The sequence below is a fragment of the Haliotis rubra genome, unplaced genomic scaffold (genome assembly GCF_003918875.1).
Source record: "Haliotis rubra isolate DU_JTF1 unplaced genomic scaffold, ASM391887v1 Scf303, whole genome shotgun sequence".
Taxonomy (NCBI): Eukaryota; Metazoa; Mollusca; class Gastropoda; order Lepetellida; family Haliotidae; genus Haliotis; species Haliotis rubra.
The window spans coordinates 133,810-156,776 of NW_025766973.1; the positions used below are offsets into that span (position 1 = coordinate 133,810).

Below are 22,967 nucleotides of genomic sequence, written 5' to 3' on the forward strand. Positions count from 1 at the left end.
TGATATGACCCCTTTGACATTTCTTGACAGGCTAACGGCCTTGACCTTGTCAAACAATGCCTGTCTTGTCACTGTGGAGCTGTCTTTAGAAGGAATGATATCCTGTCAATATTCATTAAAGCTCATAAGTGAATCAGTTATCCAATAATTTTACTTACGCATAAATCAGAAACAAAACCGCTATCCACAGAATCCATGTTGGAGAGATATCAACAAAGCCGAGAATCTCCATCAGGAAGTGTCTCCAGGCAAATCGTACTTTTCCGAGAAAAACAACAACCATGAAACAGCTCAACGAAGAACAGTGTCCTAGTGCTGGTTCCCGAACAACAAAGTGCCGCTAGTGACGTTCAGTGAAAGTTTTGCTGCGCGCTGTAGGCTGATACCTGATCTGCTGGGTTAAATCAGGGAGACTATATAAGGTAGATTATCCCTGGTTAAATGCACCCCCTATGCCACCTGAGCGATTATGGCTCGGCTCGCTCATGGGGACTGTATCAAAACGGTTTATGGAAATTGTATCAAAACGGTTTAGGTACAGGTTAGATCAGTGCTTGATGACCCAGACGCGACTAGACACCAAAGTCCGAGTGATCTAACGTATTTAAACATTGGCAATAGCACAAAATTGTTCAGTATTTCTGTAAAATAAAAATTGTCTGGCGAAATCAGCGAAACGATGTTTTACTTCACGTGGACTGTGGTCGGAGGGTCACCCCAAACAGACCACATGTAGTTGTATCATTGTATAAACGCATTCCGGGGATCATAGAGCAGTGCGTGTAGACCTAAACGAGGACTATCAAACCGTAAAGCAAGAACTTGTCGACTGAGTCATTTTCTACACGAATTCAGCGGGTTATTGAAGTCTGACAACAGCCCTTAACCGGGATTGTCTGGACATAAAGTACGAAATGGTCGTGCATTGTTTGGCGTCGCATTTGATAAAAACATGGGGCGAGGTTCAGTGCTGTCACTGATAAGAGAAATGACAGTCAAACAAGTCAGACAAATTAATACCTTCACCACGAAGTGTTTAACGTGAAACAGTGGCTGAAATACAACTGAAGTCTAAATCATTAGCAGCAGTATTGATGTTATAGAACAGTCAAAAAACGTTGGATAGTACAGAATCAGCCCCCAACAAGGTCAATCTTGGACAGATGTGTAAAAGTGTCAGGGTCCCGATCCGCAAAGCGTTCGTAACGTTACGACCTGTCGTAACTCTATAGATTATCACAGGCTTCCAAATGTCGTAGCTCTACAAACGGTTTGTGGATCGAGACTCTGGATATGAAGATAACGGAATATTGATTCTCGAGTTTGAAGTGTAATTAATATATGTGTATGGGTTCCAAACCTCGCAATACCTTACGTTAGAATCGCTCCAAATTGTATATTTACAGTTTGTTTGGAACGGCAAGATCCCCCCTCTTAGTCTGTCTGTTGTGTCTGAGTGTTAAAGGTACAAAGGCAGTGTGGTTTGATAAGTTCAATATAAAAGAGTTACAATTCACACCAGTACGACTGGTCAACCGCACATGTTGTCCTATTTTTCAGGCTTCTACAGTACTCGCTCTTCTACAGTAATTGCCCAACGTGTGCAACTCCTTGTAGATCTGGGTTAGATTTGGTCTTAAGCAACCCATGCTTGTCATAAGAGGCGATTAATGGGATCGGGTGGTCTGGCTCGTTGATGTGGTTGACATCGATTCTCATTATGTTGATCTCGGGAGTGTCTGGTCGAGACTCGATTATTTACAGACCGCCACCAGCACGATAACACCAGACTACACGTTGTTTGAGCTGTACAGTAGTATCTTAATCGGAACAATGTCAAGCGTTTCCCTGACCCGTAAGATCCCCTCATTTGCCCCCGACCTACCACCCGAATCTACGGGCGCGAATCTCCACGTGGGTACAATAGGAAACTCATATTTGGTGTCTCCCGCCGTGATATTGCTGGAATATTGCTAAATGCGGCGTAAAACTAAATTCACTCACTCATATACCAGATGCGTTGTTCTTATGGACTGTTGATCGTTACCGTACCTTGAAACATTTGTCTTTCCTTGTAATATCACTAAAACGTTTAACATTGATTCTGTTTGTTGTTTGTGCGTCACAAAACTTTTGACATTGAGTATATAAACAAATTTTGACACCTCTACAGATCCTTCTCAATGGTGTTTAATGATAGGGTTTGTCATTGGCTCAATGTTCTGATATTTAAGGTCATTAAATATGAAATAGTTTTCTGGTTACTAAATGAAATTTATCATAACTAGACGAATACCTTTCAGGAATGGACAGATACTCGGACTTTCTCCTATACATAAAATATTTTCAAGAAATGGTTGTGTGCCTAGCGTGAAGGCCGCCACTGAGCAGTTCTAGCCGGGTAAGTGAAGCGCCATGGCAGGAAACCAGGCTGAACCCTTTGGCCCACTGCACAACTTAAATACAAGTAAAACGTTTTGTCGCGATCAGGTAAGCAATTGTTGCTCGGATAACATGGGTTTGTTTGGGTTTTTTTACACAATCCAGACAAAACCTTTGGTGTCTAATCGTGTATAGCATCAAGTACTTGTCTCACCTATACTTAAAACCTTTTGATACAATTATTCCAAGGACCTTGCAAACCATATTATCGCTCAGATTACATTCGGTACATTTAACCAGGGAGAATAGAAGACGTAGATTATCCCTGATTTAACCCAGCTGGTCAGGTGTATCCACCCAACAGGCGCAGCGGCACTGCTGCAGTTTTGGGTTCGTGAATCATCACTGTCAGGCCTGTCTCCTCGGGGTTGTTTAAGTAGCCGATTGGTTTTCCTGGAGACTTTTCCTGATGGAGATACTCGGCTGTGTTGACATCTCTCCAACATGGATTCTGTGGATATCGGTTTTGTTTCTGATTTCTGAGTAAATAAAATTGTTGGATCACTTATATACTAATGAGATTTACTGACAATTGTTTCCACAGGGGCATGTAACGCTAAAAACTGCCATCAAGGGATATACTGTCACTGACGGGGTCTTTAGTGAAAGTAAATACATTGATGGCAGTTTTTAGCGTTACAAGCCCTTGGTCAATTTCTAGGCGCACAGCCTCTACAGTAGTCTGTCGTACAGACCCTGAAGCAAATATATCCAAGAAAGCCCACACAAGTCTAGAAAATGTGGCAAGTCTAGATTTCCTCAGCTTCAGGGCTCCATTTCATTATTATTATTTTTTTTACTATGAACTTTTTTCAGTAAAATATGTTCATTTCAAAACACTATCAAAAGGTAATGGCCGTGTGCATGATAACAAATTGTAAAGAGGTCGTGTCACAAGCACAGACGGCTAGTCCTTGACGCCATACTGTAAAACCTGGGGTGGGGTCTGGGGCTGGAATCATGGGCTGGGGTAGTCTCTGGTTTTGAAAAGGAATTAGGAAATGGTAACTTTACAGTTCATGATTTGGATGAAACACCCCAGTTTGAAGTCGTGTTGCATCTTATACATATTGGTATAGCTATACGTACATTGTGTGCATGTACGCAACATGTATTTAACATGCGTAGAGTGAGTTGGGTTTTACGCCGCTTTTAGCATTCCAGCAGTATCACGGCGGGGGACACCACAAATGGGTTTCAGACATTGTGCTCATATGGGGTCTTCAGCGTGACGAGCGAACGCATTAACCACTAGGCTACCCCACCGCCCCTCATTTAATACAGAGACCATATACAGGTATATGGTCTCTGTTTAATAGAAAGGGATATGTGTTCATCTAGGCTTGTGCACAATACCTACGCATGCTCTATTCATGTATTTGTAATAAGCCTGGGGCCTGTCACAACAAATAGAAGGACTGATAATATGATACAGGCTATTTTTGCCCAAGAGATCTGCAAAATGATACTCACTGAAACATACATAGAAGATGGGAACTTTGTCATCCCTTAACGTGACCCACACCATGTTACTGATGGGACGTCTTAATACATGGGGAGTATTGCTGACTGCGGCGACACACACCATTCACTCACTCGACAAGGGGCGGTCGGGTGCGTAGCTTAGTGGGTTAAGCATTTGGTCGTCACGCCGAAGACCCGGGTTCAGTTTTCCAATGGGTATAATGCGTGAAGCCCACATCTTATGTCACCCGCCGTGATATTACTGGAATGTTGATAAAAGCGGCGTAAAACCATTCTCACTCTCTCACCTACTCACCTGACACTGTGGGGTATCATGGATATTCACGTCGAGATCAATTTTCAAAGCTCTTATATTAGCAACGTGCGTGCGTGCGTGCGTGCGCGCGCGTGACCCGTGTGTTTGTGTGTGTGCGCCATCGGAGGCATGTGTCAGTAGCTACGTGTGCTACTCCGGTTAAGTTTGAGTTGGTTACGAGCAACCCATATGCTTGTCATGAGAGGCGACTAACGGGATCTAGACGTCAGGCTGGCTGACTTGGTAGATGAAACAACATAAGAAAGAAATCAACACCCTCAGTTAAATCGTGGTCCCAACTGGTTTCCCTTTAAACGCACATAAAAATAAACAGGCACCAGTTATGTTTCACAAAGAAATATCAAACAGTTTAAACTTTACAAACCTGAAACGAAATCTGACAGACCCATTTCCTATTCCCCGCATAACAGTTACTGTGGATGGACCTTTAATGCATCTAAAACGTTTTGAGACACTCCCCTTTTCGCTATCTTGCGAGCGAATCTCCCAGGGAAGACCAAACGTGACCAACCAAACTCTGTCTTGAGCGCGGAACCCGAATTTTATCTGACATGACATTGGATGCACGTCACTGAGTGGATCCCAATAACGTCAGTTTATTTTTCGTCAATCACCAAGAGCAGACTGATCTCGGTGTTGTTTTGGAAGCCCATTGTTTTCCTGGAGACACTTCCTGATGGAGATACTCGGCTGTGTTGACATCTCTCCCACATGGATTCTGTGGATATCGGTTTTGTTTCTGATTTATGTGTAAGTAAAATTATTGGATAACTGATCCACCAATAAGATTTGTTGACTATTGTCAGGGTAACACACCGTCGTAAATAACCAAGACAGAAAATAGAGGGACGACCTTCACTGCCGCATTAAATGTCAGAAGGTGAAGGCCGTTTTGCTGCATTCAGATTTTAGAAAGGGGGCATTTAATAAGCACCTACTTAAGTTTGCTTCAAACTGTTGACGTCACTTTTAGATTTGTTTGATTGTTGTTTAACGCCGCACTTAGAATTATTCCAGCTATATGACGGTGGTTTGTAAATAATTGTGCCTGGACCAGACAATCTAGTGAACAATATCATGCATGTCGATCTACACAATGGGATACGATGTCATGTGTCAACCAAGTAGGGGCGGTGGGGTAGCCGAGTGGTTAAAGCGTTGGCTCGTCACGCCGAAGACCCGGGTTCGAATCCCCACATTGGTACAATGTGTGAAGCCCATTTCTGGTGCTTCCCGTCGTGATGTTGCTGGAATATTGCTAAAAGCGGCGTAAAACCAAACTCAGTCAGTCAGTCAGTCAACCAAGTAAGCGAGCCTGACCACCCAATCCCGTTTTTCGCTTCTTACGAAAATCATGAGGTTGATGCCACTTCTAATCCGGATCTCTATTATGTTCAGATATGGAAAGAAGAGGAACCGTTTGTTCAAGGATGCTGGTATTCCTGGTCCGGAGCCTGTGATTTATATTGGGAACTTCCATCAAATAATTCAGCACGTGAGCTCAAGTTTAATCTCAAACATACCTTCTTAGAAAAGAACAATAAGGTTCATCGTTCACTTTGACTTAAAACCCCAGATTGCATCAAAAGTAAAACTCTCTTGGATATATAAGTATGATATTCCTATTCTGAATATGTTAGAGAACATGAATAAATTTGTATGCTGAGTCATCAATACAAATATTATCCCCCCAAAACATCCGTGACACCAAACTACTTTTGTTCGGGATGTAATATATGATACATGTCTCGACAAAATACAATACAGGCCATTTTGACATTTTCACCTGCATGTTGATGATTGTCAATGTTTTCATTTGAAAGATACATATCAAAGATGGCATCTTGTTACAGGGTCGGGGACGGTGGGGTAGCCTAGTGGTTAAAGCGTTCGCTCGTCACGCTGAAGACCCGGTTTCGATTCCCCACATGGGTACAATGTGTGAAGCCTATTTCTGGAGTCCTCGCCGAGATATTGCTGGAATAATGTTAAAAGCGGCTTAAAAGCATACTCACTCACTGTTACAGGGTCTGGACTTTGACCACAAGCACTTCAAACAGTATGGTAAAGTATACGGGTATGTAGATCCGTCGGGCTTATCTCCCCTTGGTTTAAATCATACATAAACGGGAGTATGACAGAGACTTTGAGAATGTCATATGATCGAAGTCACCCTCATGTGTGCATGCATAATTGTTATTCTTAATTTGTATGTTTGGTTCTCTATCTTAACACTCGGCAATACTCCAACCATATAACGGCGGCCTGGATTTAATCCAGTCGGGGTGGGTGGTGTGGTAGGTGGTGTGGTAGGTGGTCGTAGCCTAGTGGTTAAAGCGTTCGCTCGTCACTCTGAAGATCCGGGTTCGATTCCCCACATGGGTACAATGTGTGAAGCCTATTTCTGGTGTCCCCTGCTGGAATATTACTAAAAACGACGTATTACCACACTCACTGTCATTGTAATCCAGTCTGGACCACACAATCCGGTGATCGATATTGTGAGGAAGTTTCCAATTCCTCGATGTATTCATCAAATCTATATTACGTATGAAACCACAGACCCATATACATATGCATATTCCAAACAGGTAAGAAGGCGTCACCGTAAAACGGAAGCAGTTTCTCAAAATGCATGCATTACCTGTCAACCAGCATAGATTATCTTACAACACCAGTAAAATATATTAGTAGCATATAAACGTATAGGTGGACTGAAATGTTTAGATTTTTAATACCTATTTTCTATATATTTTTGTACTAATTTAATCAACTAATCACTGAAATGAGCCTGATCACCAGATCTATACTTTGGTTTTCCTCTTTTGAATTTGAGTAATATGGGTAAGGTTTGTTTTGAAAGTGATGACATCGTTATCATTTACCAAGAATGCTGATGTTTATACGTTGTCAGCTGACAGTGCAGAGTTATCTCCCTTAGAGGACGTGATCATCAGTTCAAATCCAGAATCTTCCTGGTTATGGTTCTTCAGCTCCATACACGTGCGCCTGAGTAATGTCTATAAATTCTTTATTCGGACCTCCTCCCCCATGAAGCAGTCTCTACTCCCTCACTCAATCATTACTTCCTGCTAAACAAGCCTGCTGTGTTTTCAGGTTTTTCTAGGTGGACTTCCGATGGTCAGTGTACTGGATCCCGACATTGCCAGAGAGATCCTGATCAGGGATTTCCAGCATTTCACGGACAGAGTAGTAAGTATTTAGTTGTTGGAATCTGAATATATATGTTTTCTATATTTTTATACAAGTCCTTTAGTCTTTTAGGTCCCATTGAATGTCTATGATATGTTTAGATGTGGTCAAACGGTACATTTATCTTGCCTGTTGCATTCAAACACTTGTCAGGAAGTCTATGTGCAAATAACATGTGTTACATGTCTGTTTAAGATATCACTGTTTTAGAGAATGAATGTGTATATTATGTTTGGAAATGTTACAATGAATACGTACAGTATGTTTGAGAATGTTACAGTGATTACATACAGTATGTTTGAGAATGTTACAGCGAATATACTCAGAATGTTTGAAAATGTCAATGTGTACAGTGTATATATGCAGAATGTTTTACAATGTTACAGTGTATATATGCAGAATGTTTGAGAATGTTACAGTGAATATATGCAGAATGTTTGAGAGTGTTATAGTGTATATATTCAGAATGTTTTACAATGTTACAGTGTATATATGCAGAATGTTTGAGAGTGTTATAGTGTATATATGCAGAATGTTTTACAATGTTACAGTGTATATATGCAGAATGTTTGAGAGTGTTACAGTGTATATATGCAGAATGTTTTACAATGTTACAGTGTATATATTCAGAATGTTTTACAATGTTACAGTGTATATATGCAGAATGTTTTACAATGTTACAGTTACAGTATATATGCAGAATGTTTGAGAATGTTACAGTGTATATATGCAGAATGTTTGAGAGTGTTATAGTGTATATATGCAGAATGTTTTACAATGTTACAGTGTATATATGCAGAATGTTTTACAATGTTACAGTGTATATATGCAGAATGTTTGACAATGTTACAGTGTATATATGCAGAATGTTTGAGAGTGTTATAGTGTATATATTCAGAATGTTTTACAATGTTACAGTGTATATATGCAGAATGTTTGAGAGTGTTATAGTGTATATATGCAGACTGTTTTACAATGTTACAGTGTATATATTCAGAATGTTGAGAGTGTTACAGTGTATATATTCAGAATGTTTTACAATGTTACAGTGTATATATGCAGAATGTTTGAGAGTGTTATAGTGTATATATTCAGAATGTTTGAGAGCGTTACAGTGTATATATTCAGAATGTTTGAGAGTGTTACAGTGTATATATTCAGAATGTTTGAGAGTGTTACAGTGTATATATGCAGAATGTTTGATCACCATACAGATATTGGACCTGAGCAACTACCCAGTGAACAAAAGTGTTCTCCTTGAGAAAGGCGCCAACTGGAAACGAATCAGGAATATTATAAGCCCGACATTCAGTGCCTCCAAACTTCGCCTGGTAACATTATTCAGTTTATTTATTCAGTGCATTATTTCAATCGAGAGGCTAGCCTAGTGGTTAAAGCATTCGCTCGTCACGCCGACGATCTGGCTTCGACATGTGTCTCGCCCATTTCTGAGGCCCTTTGGCGTGATATTGCTGGAATAGTGCTAAAACGGCGTAAAACCAAACTTACTCACTCACTCACTCACTATTTTAGTCCAAGAAGAGAAACAATACGCAAGTCGTTCTAACGTACAAGAAACATCAACACAAGGGGTGGGACAAGGAGTCGTTCTAATTGGCCTTTTCGTTCACAGTATTTTCTGTATTTGACTGAGATTCAAACTTTACGTACTTTAGGTCACGTGGCTTCGTTTGTAGTATAAACACATTATCTTACGGAACAAACAATACAACCTCGAGGAGCGATATATACGTACGTATTTGTCAAATGGAATATAATAGCAGCACGGAAAAAAGGTCGCCCAGATCCTCCAGGCTTAGACTTTACTATGTAGAGTTGTGTCCATTTGCATGCCATGATCCTTTGCGATGGAACATGACCAAGTGTAGAGTTAAACAACAGTCAACAGTCAATCTAAGGCCTGCATCACGTTCATGGTGAGCTGAAGAGACTGAACTGATGTAAAGATCGGCGTTAAACGCAACTCACTCACTCATTCATTCACCCAAACACGCACGCACGCACCTGTGTTTTGGTGTTTTTGCAAATATATGCGGAATCAATGACTGGTTTGGTAATTTCCAAGTTTTCTTCCAGATGTGCGACAGAATAAACCAATGCGCCGATAAACTTACAACCAACTTTGTTAAAGCAGCGGAATCGAACGAGAGGATTGATGTCAAAGGGTAAGGCGAACCTGTTTACTTCTCTCACACCTTTTTTATTATTTTCCAATTCGTATACTTCTAAAAAGAAACCTCCCACTCATGTCCAAATGAAACAACAGGATAAAGGACGCAGCATCTGAACCCATATGTTTTTGTGCATAAATCTCAAACCAGACACCAGACTGCCTCACGAAGACTTACCTTCTTTACGACCCGGCTTATGTCAGTGCACATGTCCGTAGTTGACACGATTGTGTCCAGTTTGCAGTCTATCTGTTGAATATCATTTCATCCTGACATCTAAGCATTATATTCAACAACGTAATGTTCCTTTTCAACACCTGTGTAAGAAATTTCCACCTAATCAATTTTTTTTAAATGTTGGCGTTTAGGACGATTTGTCAAATCTGCAGTGATATGTTATAAAGCATATCCAAAGATCCCAATTGTCCTGAAAGTTTATTAGATGACCATTGAAACTCTCGTGAAAACGTGTGAAAATGAACTGTACGCGCGCGCACGCACGCATGCAGGCACGCACGCTTACACACACACACACACACACACACACACACACACACTCTTTCTAAAAAACATCAGTATCCGCCCCTGCATATGTAAAAGGGCATGGTGTCGTAAAATCCTTTATATTGCCTTTTCTTTTGGTAAATTGCTTTTACACAAATATACCATATTTGACTCTGTTGGCTTTTCGGTTTACATGTTGTGTTATATTCGACGTATACCATAACAACTGTATTGTTTTATAAAGAAAGTCCATGTGATGCTCAATGATTAATTATGTGAACTTCATCACAGATACTTTGGTGCATTCACAATGGACGCCATAGCAAGCACAGCGTTTGGGATCGAAGTGGATTCCCAAAGTGACTTCAAAAATGCTTTTGTTGAGGAGGCAAAGAAGTTCTTTGGGCAAGGAATCTTAAACCCTGTTATGATGATTATTAGTAAGTGAGTAGCGTGCTGTGGCTAATTTAGGGATTCCACAGTTGTGGTCGAAGCTCAGGAAATGTGCACATGCTTGATCAAGTACTTACTGAACATACATAGGCAGCATAGTTTGATCACTGGTATATTGAAGGTAAAGTATTTGATCAGTTGTTTTGTTAATGTACACAGACATTGGATCAATTATTTACTGATCGGAGATAGGCAGCAAAGTTTGATCACTGGTATATTGAATGTACTCAGGCCTTTGATAATTTTTTTAGTTGAATGCACAGTGTCAGGTGACGTTTGATAATTTTTTCAAGGACTACACAGTAGTTTGGATCAGTTGTTTAAGAATTGTCGCTAGATACATTAAAGGCTTTCATAGTTTCAGTTTGAAATTGGAAGAGCCTCTCCTGCCATTTAATATCAGTGTTTCTGACGGACGGTCTAAATTTACAGCTAGCCAGCCCGATGGTCTTTTTAAAAATGTTAGATAAAATGTTCCATGCATCTGAGTAAATTCACCATATCTTAAAATCTATTTTTCAAATTGAGCGTTACATTTACTTGACGTTAGTTGTCAATTATTAATCATTCATTATAATAAAAATTGAGTAAATTTCTTTGGATTGTCTGGTCTGGTTAAATCCATGGCTGGCTGGGTGTGGGCTTATTTCATACACTGTTAATATCCACCATTTACTTAAGTCACAACAAGGCTCATCAATACAAGTACAGCAATGTTAAATGCCCAGTTCTACGATATCCCTAACGCTGTGGAGGAAGTGAGCAAAGGATGAACACCATCACATCGTACTATTGGATGTTTCATATTTATGACACATCTTCAGAGACATTATTTTTCATTGTGTTATTTGTTTTTATACTCATAAATTATTACACAGTACACATTGGGGTGTCAAACCAGAACAGGGGTTTGCTATCTGAATAATGAAACATTTGAATCATGTTAAAATAATCGAATTGATACCAGTTACATTGATGATTGAGTACTTTCAAACGTAGTATCGTTGATAGATTACATTTCCTGTTACATGATTGAAGAATGTTAAAATGCTTTCTCGGTGTTTATATACTGAACAATAAAAGAAACGCAACTCTGGCTTTTTGTCAAGTTTTTAAATAGAAGACATAAACATGAACGCTTACTTTTATGAGATTTTATTTTTTCGAAACCTGCGTTTCTTTTGCTGTTCAGTTTATAATATATTCAAAACTACAAAGCGTTTTATGAAGGGCAAAGCACGAAATTGATGAATAAATATGTGAAACATAAATCTCAAATGGAAAGTGTCTCGCCTAGATCTATTGTGTACCAGTTACATTGATGATTCACCACTATCAGGTTTGGTGGCTTTGGTAGCTTGACACATTTATTGTTATTGAATAATTGCTGTTGAATGTGACTTTTATTGTCATTTCCAGTGATTTTCCCCGCACTCACTCCCTTCTTCAGAGCTTTAGGTGTGAGCGGTTTTTCAAAGAGCACTCTAAAGTTCTTCACGAAGGTACTGAATGAAATGATTGAACAACGCAAGACTGATTTAAGGAACGGAAAGGTAAGTACACAAGCGCTGGTGAATTTGGAATTCTCATCGTATCTCGTGTTTCCTCTAAACGTTTAACAGATAGATGAGAATTCCGGAACTTATTTATCGTTGTATACAGTGTTTTCTCTATGCATTGAACTGAAGAGCCCGTGGAGGTGAATAATTGTCCATGTATACATATTCTAACTGTCACGCAAGAGAACTATTAAACGATTGAAAATTTCATTTGCGTTTTAAGAAATTGAATGTGCTTAGAAACACGGAAGGAAATCTCATTCGTTTTATATCTTATGCTTTCTCTCACTGTCTTGTTGGTCGGAATAATTACAGTTTCATACACGTGGTGTGAATGTAAGAGTCACCCTTTCCCTCATTCTGTTGTAGATGAAACGACAAGACTTCTTCCAACTTCTGATGGACGCAGAGGATGATGGGACTGATGAAAACCCCAGTCCGAGTGGATCTCAAAGCAAAAGTTTGTTTCCGTTGTTTTGCTTCTGGTCGTGAAAGTCCTACAGTGCTGAGATGGCTTGTGTATTTTAAAGAAGGGGCAGTCAGAGTGGATCTCAAAGCAAAAGTTTGTTTCCTTTGCTTCTTGTCGTGAAAGTCCTACAGTGCTGAGATGGCTTGTGTATTTTAAAGAAGGGGCAGTCAGAGTGGATCTCAAAGCAAAAGTTTGTTTCCTCTGCTCCTTGTCGTGAAAGTCCTACAGTGCTGAGATGGCTTATGTATTTTAAAGAAAGGACAGTCAGAGTGGATCTCAAAGCAAAAGTTTGTTTCCTTTCCTTCTGGTCGTGAAAGTCCTACAGTGCTGAGATGGCTTTATGAATTTTAAAGAAGGGGCAGTCAGAGTGGATCTCAAAGCAAAACTTTTTTCCTCTGCTCCTTGTCGTGAAAGTCCTACAGTGCTGAGATGGCTTGTATATTTTAAAGAAGGGGCAGTCAGAGTGGATCTCAAAGCAAAAGTTTGTTTCCTTTGCTTCTGGTCGTGAAAGTCCTACAGTGCTGAGATGGCTTGTATATTTTAAAGAAGGGACAGTCAGAGTGGATCTCAAAGCAAAAGTTTGTTTCCTTTGCTCCTTGTCGTGAAAATCCTACAGTCCTGAGATGGCTTGTATATTTTAAAGAAGGGGCAGTCAGAGTGGATCTCAAAGCAAAAGTTTGTTTCCTTTGCTTCCTTGTCGTAGAAAGTCCTACAGTGCTGAGATGGCTTGTATATTTTTGCTCCTTGAAGGGTCAGTCAGAGTGGATCTAAAAGCAAAAGTTTGTTTCCTTTGCTCCTTGTCGTGAAAGTTCCTACAGTGCTGAGATGGCTTGTGTATTTTAAAGAAGGGGCAGTCAGAGTGGATCTCAAAGCAAAAGTTTGTTTCCTTTGCTCCTTGTCGTGAAAGTCCTACAGTGCTGAGATAGCTTGTATATTTTAAAGAAGGGTCAGTCAGAGTGGATCTCAAAGCAAAAGTTTGTTTCCTTTGCTTCTGGTCGTGAAAGTCCTACAGTGCTGAGATGGCTTATGTATTTTAAAGAAGGGGCAGTCAGAGTGGATCTCAAAGCAAAAGTTTGTTTCCTTTGCTTCTGGTCGTGAAAGTCCTACAGTGCTGAGATGGCTTATGTATTTTAAAGAAGGGACAGTCAGAGTGGATCTAAAAGCAAAAGTTTGTTTCCTTTGCTTCCTTGTCGTGAAAAGTCCTACAGTGCTGAGATGGCTTGTGTATTTTAAAGAAGGGGCAGTCAGAGTGAAAAGTGTCCTACAATGCTGTGATGGCTTACGTATTTTAAAGTGAGTTAAGTTTTACGTCGCACTCAGCAATACTCCAGCTATATGGCGGCGGTCTGTAAATAATCCAGTCTGGACCAGAAAACCCAGTAATCAACACTCAACAACATGAGCATCGATGTACCCAATTGGGATACGATGACATGTGTCAACCAAGTCAGCGAGCCTGACCACCCGACCCCGTTAGTCACCTCTTACGACAAGCATGGGTTACTGAAGATCAATTCTAACTCGGATTTTCACGGGTATTTATGTATTTAAAAACAAAGGGCAATCAGAGTGGATCTGAAAGCAAACGTTTGTTTCCGTTGTCGTATTGCTCCTTATCGTGAAACGAATCTCACAATGTGGAGATGGCTGATATATTTTGAAGAAGGGGTCAGTGGAATATGTGTTTATTATGCCGTAAAAACTTAAACGACTTGACTCTCATTTTTCGATACGTACACGTAAAAATCCGGACGGGTCAGTAAATCTCCACAGTCACTGGACAACTGGATAGTGAATTTTCATGGGGTCATTTTGTAAATATATCACTCTCTCCGACTTGTTAAGTTGTAATACACTTTTTAATCATGCAAGATTATGGCCTCAAAAAATGCTCAGTATATTAGCAGCTTAATGATGAAACACGTGTCATGCCGACAATATCTTATTCTCATCTATTGTTGTAATCTTTTGCTTAGTCTGTTCATTCAAATTTCGGGCTAGTGAAATATTTTGTGGGCTGGTAACTTTCAGGCATAGCTAGCCCGATTTTACTAGCAAAATTTGGAAACTATGTCGCACACTGTACGGATCACACTGCTAAGTGTAACTAAACTTACTTTAACTTTACCAAACTGTTGTGGGCTGTTTCTCCAGGGTCCTTTATAATCATGGCCATAGAAAGTACTGGGCCAATGAAGTGAATTTTTTCCAAGAATTTAGACGTAATACATGTTCCCTTCTGTCGCAAACGTTGTACTCTGTGTTGACTATATGCAAAGATAAGCACAACTGCATTCCATGTTTTCTCCATTCCAGAAATGACCAACGACGAAATACTTGGACAGGCTTTGATATTCTTCATTGCTGGATACGAAACTACGGCAAACACCCTCCATTTTGTTGCCTACTCTCTGGCTAGGAACCCGGATGTACAACAGCGGCTCACTGAAGAAGTCGACTCGGTTTTGGGAGACGTACGTAATTTTAAAAACCCCAACATCTTGTTTCTCTTAAGCGTGACACTGACCCACAAAGACACGCCACGCCACTCGACGCCACGCCATGCCACGCCACGCCACGCTACATCACGTCATTTGAAAATCGAAAGATTTTTATCGGCCCTAATCGACATAGTCAGGAAACGAAAATAGATAATGTTTCTGATAGGTATAGATAGATTATCGAGCTAGGTGCTGATAAATAGCTATATATTGAGGAATCTGGGATCGGATATCAGAACAAGGGCATCATATCAACAAAGGGACATAACTCTCCACAGCGAGTTGGAGCACATAGACCAACGTGTCCCGCAAATATGATACGATAAAGTTCTACGAAGAGATCTGAGGACGGACCCTTCAGGAGGTTGCACCAGGCTAATACTAAGCACATTTTGACTGCCCGATGTAAGTGACGACTACCACGCTCAGAAATGTCTGGATATGTAAATGATCCTCAGCATGATAGCGGGGCTCTAATTTGTTACATTCTGGCTACTCTGGGTATATTTGTTTTGAAGAAACGGAAATCACATATTTGTCTGATATCTTTCGACTAATTTAGAGGTCTCGATTCTGGCAGCTGATTTGATAGTTTAACGACCGCGACTTCTAATGCCAGGTTACCCAGACCTTTAGGTTCATATACCGTATGAGAGAGAGTGAGTGAGTGAGTTAGCAATATCCCTGCAATATCACGGCGGGAGACAAAAGAAATGCGCCTCACACATTGTACCCATGTGGGGAATTGAAAACGAGTCTTCGGTGTGAGGAGCGAACACTGTAGCCACTTAGCTACCCCACCGCCCCTCGTATGGCAGTAAAGGATCACGTCTTGATAACTGTCTCCCCGTATAGTGCCATCGACCCGTGAAGATCCGGGGTAAAATAGTTCTTCAGCAACACATGCTTGCCACCAAAGGCGACTATGCTTGTCGTAAGAGGCGACTAACGGGATCGGGTGGTCAGGCTCGCTGACTTGGTTGATACATGTCATCGGTTCCCAATTGCGCAGATCGATGCTGTTGATCACTTGATTGTCTGGTCCAGACTCGATTATTTACAGACCGCCGCCATATAGCTGGAATATTGCTGAGTGCGGCGTAAAACTAAACTCACTCACTCACTATGGTGCCATCAACACAAGACATGAAAACTTCGTGAAATAGGAGCCAAACTCTTGTTTCACTTTATTTTACTCATCCCTTTTTCAGGGAGTTTTTAAAAGCACAAATATCTATATAACCAATGTCCTGGTATAAGACATTTGTCTTTCAGAAAACTCCAGACTATGATAATATTGGCGGCCTGAAATACATGGATCACGTGATCATGGAGACTCTCAGACTGTATCCTGCTGTAACCGCGTAAGAAATTATTTACTAATCTTCTACCATAGCACAGTTTTCATACGGAGTTTTTCAGTGCAGAAATAAACTCGAAAAGATTCTTTGGTAAATAATGCTAGCGTTCTCATTATTGGGTAATAGTGAAACTGAATAGATTGCTTATTAGTGGTCAGTGAGTGAATAGAAATCAAAACCCATACAGATCAAATTAATTATTGCTCCTCTATATGGCCATCTGTTTGCTGTATCAGGCCACACTCAGTGAGTGAGTTGAGTTTTACGACGCACTCAGCAATATTCCAGCTATATGGCGGCGGTCTGTAAATATCGAGTCTGGACCAGACAATCCAGTGATCAACAGCATGAGCATCGACCTGTGCAATTGGGAACCGATGACATGTGTCAATCAAGTCAGCGAGCCTGACCACCCGATCCCGTTAGTTGCCTCTTACTACAAGCATAGGTTATTGAATCGAGCAGGGTTGGGGTAACTTGGACAGTTTACATCGGAAGTCTTTCAGTGATAAAAAATACACGGACTAGCTTTTTTGTTGAAAATAACACCAACGTTTTGACGTTTACGTAATAATGAATAAACTGTTAGTTTGTGCTGAGTAAATGAATAGAAAGATACCCAGCCAGATCAAGGTTCAACGGATGTTCCATGATACTGTAATCTGAGATCATCGGACGGTTAACATCTGAAGTCTTTCCTACATTACGCCCGTAATACACCCCATAATACGCCCCGAGCACATTACTGATGGGCGTTAATCATAGGCGATTACAATGGGCTCAGTTCGAATCCCATGTCGCTCGTACTATGTTTGGAACCAGACCTGTCTGAAACATGCATCACTTCTGGTGAAGTATATATATATTGTAATTATTGGCAATGGATTTGCTTTCAAACCTGGAAAGAATGAAGCTTCAGAATTAAGTGTTTGTCTATCTTGATGTCTTTGAGACATCTTGTGATCGGGGCACAAAGACTCGGACGTCAGCTAATTTTGCAGAAAACAGTTCTGACCACCAAAAGCGGGTATTTCCCTGATATTCAGTTTCAAATGTTGTCTCAAAACGTAGCGACTTATAAGTTACTAATGGATCTTCAGAAACACAGAAAAAGGGGCTTTAGGGTGGCCTAATGGTTAAAGTGTCCGCTCGTCCGGCTGAAGACAGTCGTTATGAAGGTTCCAGAAGCATACCATTATGTTTAACCCCATATGGTGCAAACCAAGAATTATAGATCCTGGTCGAAAGTTGAATTCGAACCCTTGAACATAGGTTACGTACGCGTCGAACAGAGTGGTAGCCTAGTGGTTGAAGCATTCCCTAGTAACGCCGAAGACCCGGGTTCGTTTCCCCACATGGGTACAATGTGTGTAGTCCATTTCTGGTGTCCCCGTCCTGATATTGCTGGAATATTGCTAAAACCATACTCACTACATAAGTTAAAACACAGAAGAAACATAGTAATCACCGTTACATTAGAAGTAATAAGCAGGTCTAACACACAATACACAGGATACAAGGGTGTATGGAACAGGTGTTGGGTCAGTAATACCACAGACTGTCGATGATGCGTCTGTGGACGTTAACATGTGAAAATCTCGTTGATGACAACACTACATATCTTACGTTTCAGAGCAACCCGCGAGACCGTCACCATCAAGGGTTACACATTCCCCAAGGGCTGTGCAGTCGTCGTCCCTGCTTTGGGGATACACAGGGATCCTGACATATACCCTGACCCCCACAGCTTTAAACCTGACAGGTAGGCACCATCACACACACCCCACACGCAATATACCCTGACCCCCACAGCTTTAAGCCTGACAGGTAGGTGCCGTCAGACTCACCCCACAAACAATATACCTTGACAGGCACAGCTTTAAGCCTGACGGGTAGGTACCATCACACACACACCCACGCACAATATCCCCTGACCCCTACAACTACAAGCCTGACAGGCAGGTACCATCACACTCACACACAATATACACACACACAAGCCTGACAGGTAGGTACCATCACACACACACACACACAGTATATACCTTGACCCTCACAGCTTTAAGCCTGACAGGCAGGTACCATCACACTCACCCAACACAATATACCTTGACGCTCCCAGCTTTAAGCCTGACAGGTAGGTACCATCACACACACCACACACACAATATACCTTGACCCTCACAGCTTTAAGCCTGACAGGTAGGTACCATCACACTCACCACACACACAATATACCTTGACCCCCACAGCTTTAAGCCTGACAGGTAGGTACCATCACACACACCACACACACAATATACATTGACACTCACAGCTTTAAGTCTGACAGGTAGGTACCATCACACTCACCCCACACACAATATACCTTGACGCTCCCAGCTTTAAGCCTGACAGGTAGGTATCATCACACTCACCCCACACACAATATACCTTGACGCTCCCAGCTTTAAGTCTGACAGGTAGGTGCCATCACACTCAGCCCACACACAATATACCTTGACACTCACAGCTTTAAGCCTGACAGGTAGGTATCATCACACTCACCCCACACACAATATACCTTGACACTCACAGCTTTAAGCCTGACAGGTAGGTATCATCCCATCACCCCACACACAATATACCTTGACACTCCCAGCTTACGCCTGACAGGTAGGTATCATCACACTCACCCCACACAATATGTTATCTCAAATGAAATGAAAAGTATATCTCGTAAATCTACTGTGTACCAGTTACAATGATGATTCATCACTATGAACATTAGTGGCTTTGAGCCTGACAGGTATATATTATATCACACACACACATGACCTCCACACAGCTCTAATAAAAACTTCATTTAATGAACTTTCTCTGGTATGAGTTTAGCTGATGGTGCGATATTGTTTAATGTAGATGGGACCGGAAGTCTGAAATGGACCCCATGAATTATCTCCCCTTCGGTCATGGTCCACGTCAGTGTTTGGGAATGAGGCTTGCACAGATGGAGATGAAGATGGCCCTGGCTCGAATTCTCAGACAGATTCAATTTGTGCCTGCACATGACACATTGGTGAGCAAAAACGATATGGGCGACTAACCCTAATTTTAAGACCTTGACCATAAACTGTTTGACTTTTCAGACAAAAAACGTGTGAGTATAAGTGTGCATTTGTAAAATACCTAACTATACTCATTTATGTTTCACACAGGTCTCCACTAGCAATCTGCCGTTTTGGTTGGTGTTGGTGGGTTAATGTCGCACTCAGTAATAGTCCAGCTGTATGACCTTAGTTTGTAAATTATCGTGTGTGGACCAGACATGGAATGATTGACCTCGTGGGCATCTATCAACGCAAATGGGACATGTTAAGGTGTGAAGTTTCGCTGTCAAAACGTGGATAACTAGCTGTACCAATTAAGGGTAATTATCAGTCTAAGTAAACTTAGGCTCAGTATTATTCGTTACACTGCTATACTGGAGTCTAACAAAACCTTGTGGAAGGTCGCGTAAGGTAACCTTTGAGCGACCTATGACCGTCCAATCAAACGCGAGACGACAGAACGGATTTAACCAATCAGACAACGGCTACTATTTGTACGGTTCGGCGGGACTTACAAAATGTATTTACTCTTCCCCGGTCGCCAACACTGATCTCACAACAAATGAAAACCCGCATAAAACACAGATATATGACCTGCCTTTGGGTTTCTGTTGACATGATTATCGTTAGCTACTATTTCCGCAAGCTGACATCCTTGAATACTGACAAAACGCTATTTTCAGCGTTTGTTTACTCACGGTTGTGGCGTGCTCCATGTGCATCACTCGGAAGCGATCGTACGGAAAATAGCATTCGGAATCGTTCGGGTAAAAAACGTTTTCGAGGTAAAAGTTCAAAAGGTATGTGCGAATGTCAACTTTCGCGATTTGGTAAGCTGTGTTCTGATTGGTAAATTGAAAAGGTTACCTGACGCGACCTTCTACTAGGTTTTGTTAGACTCAGTATGGCAGTGTAACGAATAATACTGAGCCTAAATTTACTTAGACTGGGGTAATTATGTGAATGCAATCAACCGAGAGAAGTACAGAAGTATAGCTCTATTGTTTCCTATATCCATACCAGTGTTATGAACAAAACGGGCACGAGAAGAGCTGACAAAGATTTACGAGGAAGAAAGAAGGAATATTTTGGATGGGTATGAAGAAGCAACACCTCAAGAGATTGCAGCCCGACTTCAGATATATGAGAGCATCCAAGTGATACTGTTTCAATGGATGGCACTTTTTGTCCTAAACTATTTAATCAAGTATATATCATCCACTCTCATGATAGGTTACATGGTACTGTTCTGTCTCTTTCCCGATAAGACCAGTGCCACGTCCGGTAAGCTCACTGTCACAATTAGGACAACTGGCTAGATCAATTACAGAAGTGTGAAATTTCACTGTCAAAATCGGGACTTAACCATGTACATGCATGAACCAATTCATCGACTCTGACCACCTTATCCCGTAAGCTACCTCTTTACGACAAGCATGGGTTTATATAGACCAAATCTCACCAGTATTATACGGGTGGGTAGTCTACTGAATGTAGGAAAAGGCAAATTCATGGTTCAAAACACAACAGAAAATAGCTGCATGCATTGTCACGAAAACATCTAACTGAACTCGAAGTCTAAAGTCCTCGCATTGGCTACAGCTCAAAGCCAGATCTGCTTTTATCATTTGACAATTTCTCCTGAATTCTCTCTCAGATGGCACCTAATCGTCTATACGGTTGCCAGATCCAGCAAGGCCCTTTTTGGACTCAGAACGGAAACCTCCCCAAGGTTCCAGAATTTCTACTGAGTTTTGTGGAGTCGGCATTGTAGAATCAGCAACCTCAGGCTGTATTGATCAACAATCAATGATTGTTGTTGATGTTGACAGCATACGATGATGGTGATGATGATAATGATGATGATGATAATGATGATGATGATGATGATGATGATGGTGGTGATGGTGATGATGATGATGATGATGATGATGATGATGATGATGATGGTGGTGGTGGTGGTGTTGGTGATGATTGATGATGATGGTGGTGGTGATGATGATGATCATTATGATTTTCTGTCTATTAGGCATCTATCAGAGAAGAGGACGTCGATGTAAACACAGGAATATTCAACACCAAGAAGCCTATCATGCTCAGGGTCCAAGTCCGTTCAGACGAGTAAGATGGCAAAGACCCAGTGTTCTCAGAGCCTGACAGCGCCGACATCCGCATCATCCAGTGTATTACCTCCATTGTGTTACATTAAAACCAGGGACCATTTCACCAACGTGGCTTCGTTTTTAGTGCCAAGCTAAATGGCTACCCAATTAAATGACATTTTTTTAATTCATTGAAACAAGACGCGACCATCTTTTATACATGTTAACACCTGGTTGCAAGCAACTTAATTCCTTCTAGCCGTCTAAATATTGAACAAAACAGTTTTTTTCCAATTCATGTACAACAGCGTTCGGTGTGGGCTAAATGAACTGAAGAGCATGTGTAAGCCCGAATATAGATCTTTGCCAAACTTTGTTCAGAAGAGTGACTTTCATTACGCTCAGGAGCGAGAGACATTCTATGCTAGGCTGGTGGTAAATACATGGTACTGGTGGCATTACTCAAAAGATGTTGTCTCACATTTTTTTATATTTCCGTAGATATTTTGTCATCCGTTTATAATACCTAACAGAGAGAATGTATTCCGTCGGGGATTAACAACCCTTGACTTAACTTGTACACGCGATGTTATAATCCACGTTCAATATCCAGCACATGTATCAGTAAGGCACTGAGTCTGGTATCTGTCTGTGTCTCAAAAGTAGGCCCATACTTGAGAAATGATAATGATACGTCAAATTCGGTTTGGTAGCATGGATTGTATATATATTTCTGTTATTTTCTAAATTTACAGTTTTTCTCTCAATTACTTCGATTATATTATATTTAGTTTATAGTTATCTAAGTATATTAAAATTACCTTTTCTCGTTATTTCAAGTAATTTCTCGAAATTTTGAGTTTGTTTTCAATACTTTGATTTAGCTTTTCAGATTGCGCAGGATTTTGATGATGACTTACGACATGAGACTTCTGGTGTAGAAGTGTATATTCTTTGTTTTAATAAAAAATATTATAAATATTAACATACTTCCCATCTTTTCTTGTCCCATGTGGCCAGTGCAACTGCGTCGCGTTCGTGGAGCGTAAAGATGCACCTAATAAAGGCACACGTGTTCCAATTCCTGGAAGTATGGAATAATTCTGTAACTGTTATCTTTGTAACTGTTTCTCGTCGCCAACGTAACCAGAGTGAGTTTAGTTTTACGCCGCTTTTAGCAATATCACGGCGGGGAAACCTGAAATGTGCTTCTTACATTTTACCCATGTGGGGAATCGAACTCGGGTCTTCGATGTGACGAACGAAAGCTTTAACCACTAG

General features: G+C 40.9%; 2 protein-coding genes across 2 annotated transcripts in view; one reads left to right on the forward strand and one right to left on the reverse strand.

Moving 5' to 3' along the window:
• Nucleotides 1–22,967, reverse strand: part of LOC124282778 (cytochrome P450 3A5-like) — a 51,312-nt gene that overhangs the window by 13,328 nt on the left and 15,017 nt on the right. The window lies entirely within an intron of this gene.
• Nucleotides 7,366–22,419, forward strand: LOC124282779 (cytochrome P450 3A5-like). Its single transcript, XM_046718808.1, has 11 exons — nucleotides 7,366–7,456; nucleotides 8,671–8,787; nucleotides 9,554–9,642; nucleotides 10,444–10,592; nucleotides 12,025–12,158; nucleotides 12,534–12,624; nucleotides 14,950–15,107; nucleotides 16,410–16,498; nucleotides 18,129–18,257; nucleotides 19,397–19,553; nucleotides 21,614–22,419. The coding sequence occupies exons 1-11, from the start codon at nucleotides 7,382–7,384 to the stop codon at nucleotides 21,707–21,709; spliced, it is 1,284 nt and encodes a 427-aa protein (XP_046574764.1). The 5' UTR covers nucleotides 7,366–7,381; the 3' UTR covers nucleotides 21,710–22,419.

Excerpts from the sequence above, each read along its gene's own strand:
- LOC124282779 (XM_046718808.1), top strand. The coding sequence starts at position 7,382 with ATGGTCAGTGTACTGGATCCCGACATTGCCAGAGAGATCCTGATCAGG. Across the intron at positions 15,108-16,409 it reads TCGACTCGGTTTTGGGAGAC|AAAACTCCAGACTATGATAA; the intron begins GTACGTAATTTT and ends TTTGTCTTTCAG. Across the intron at positions 19,554-21,613 it reads TGCCTGCACATGACACATTG|GCATCTATCAGAGAAGAGGA; the intron begins GTGAGCAAAAAC and ends TCTGTCTATTAG.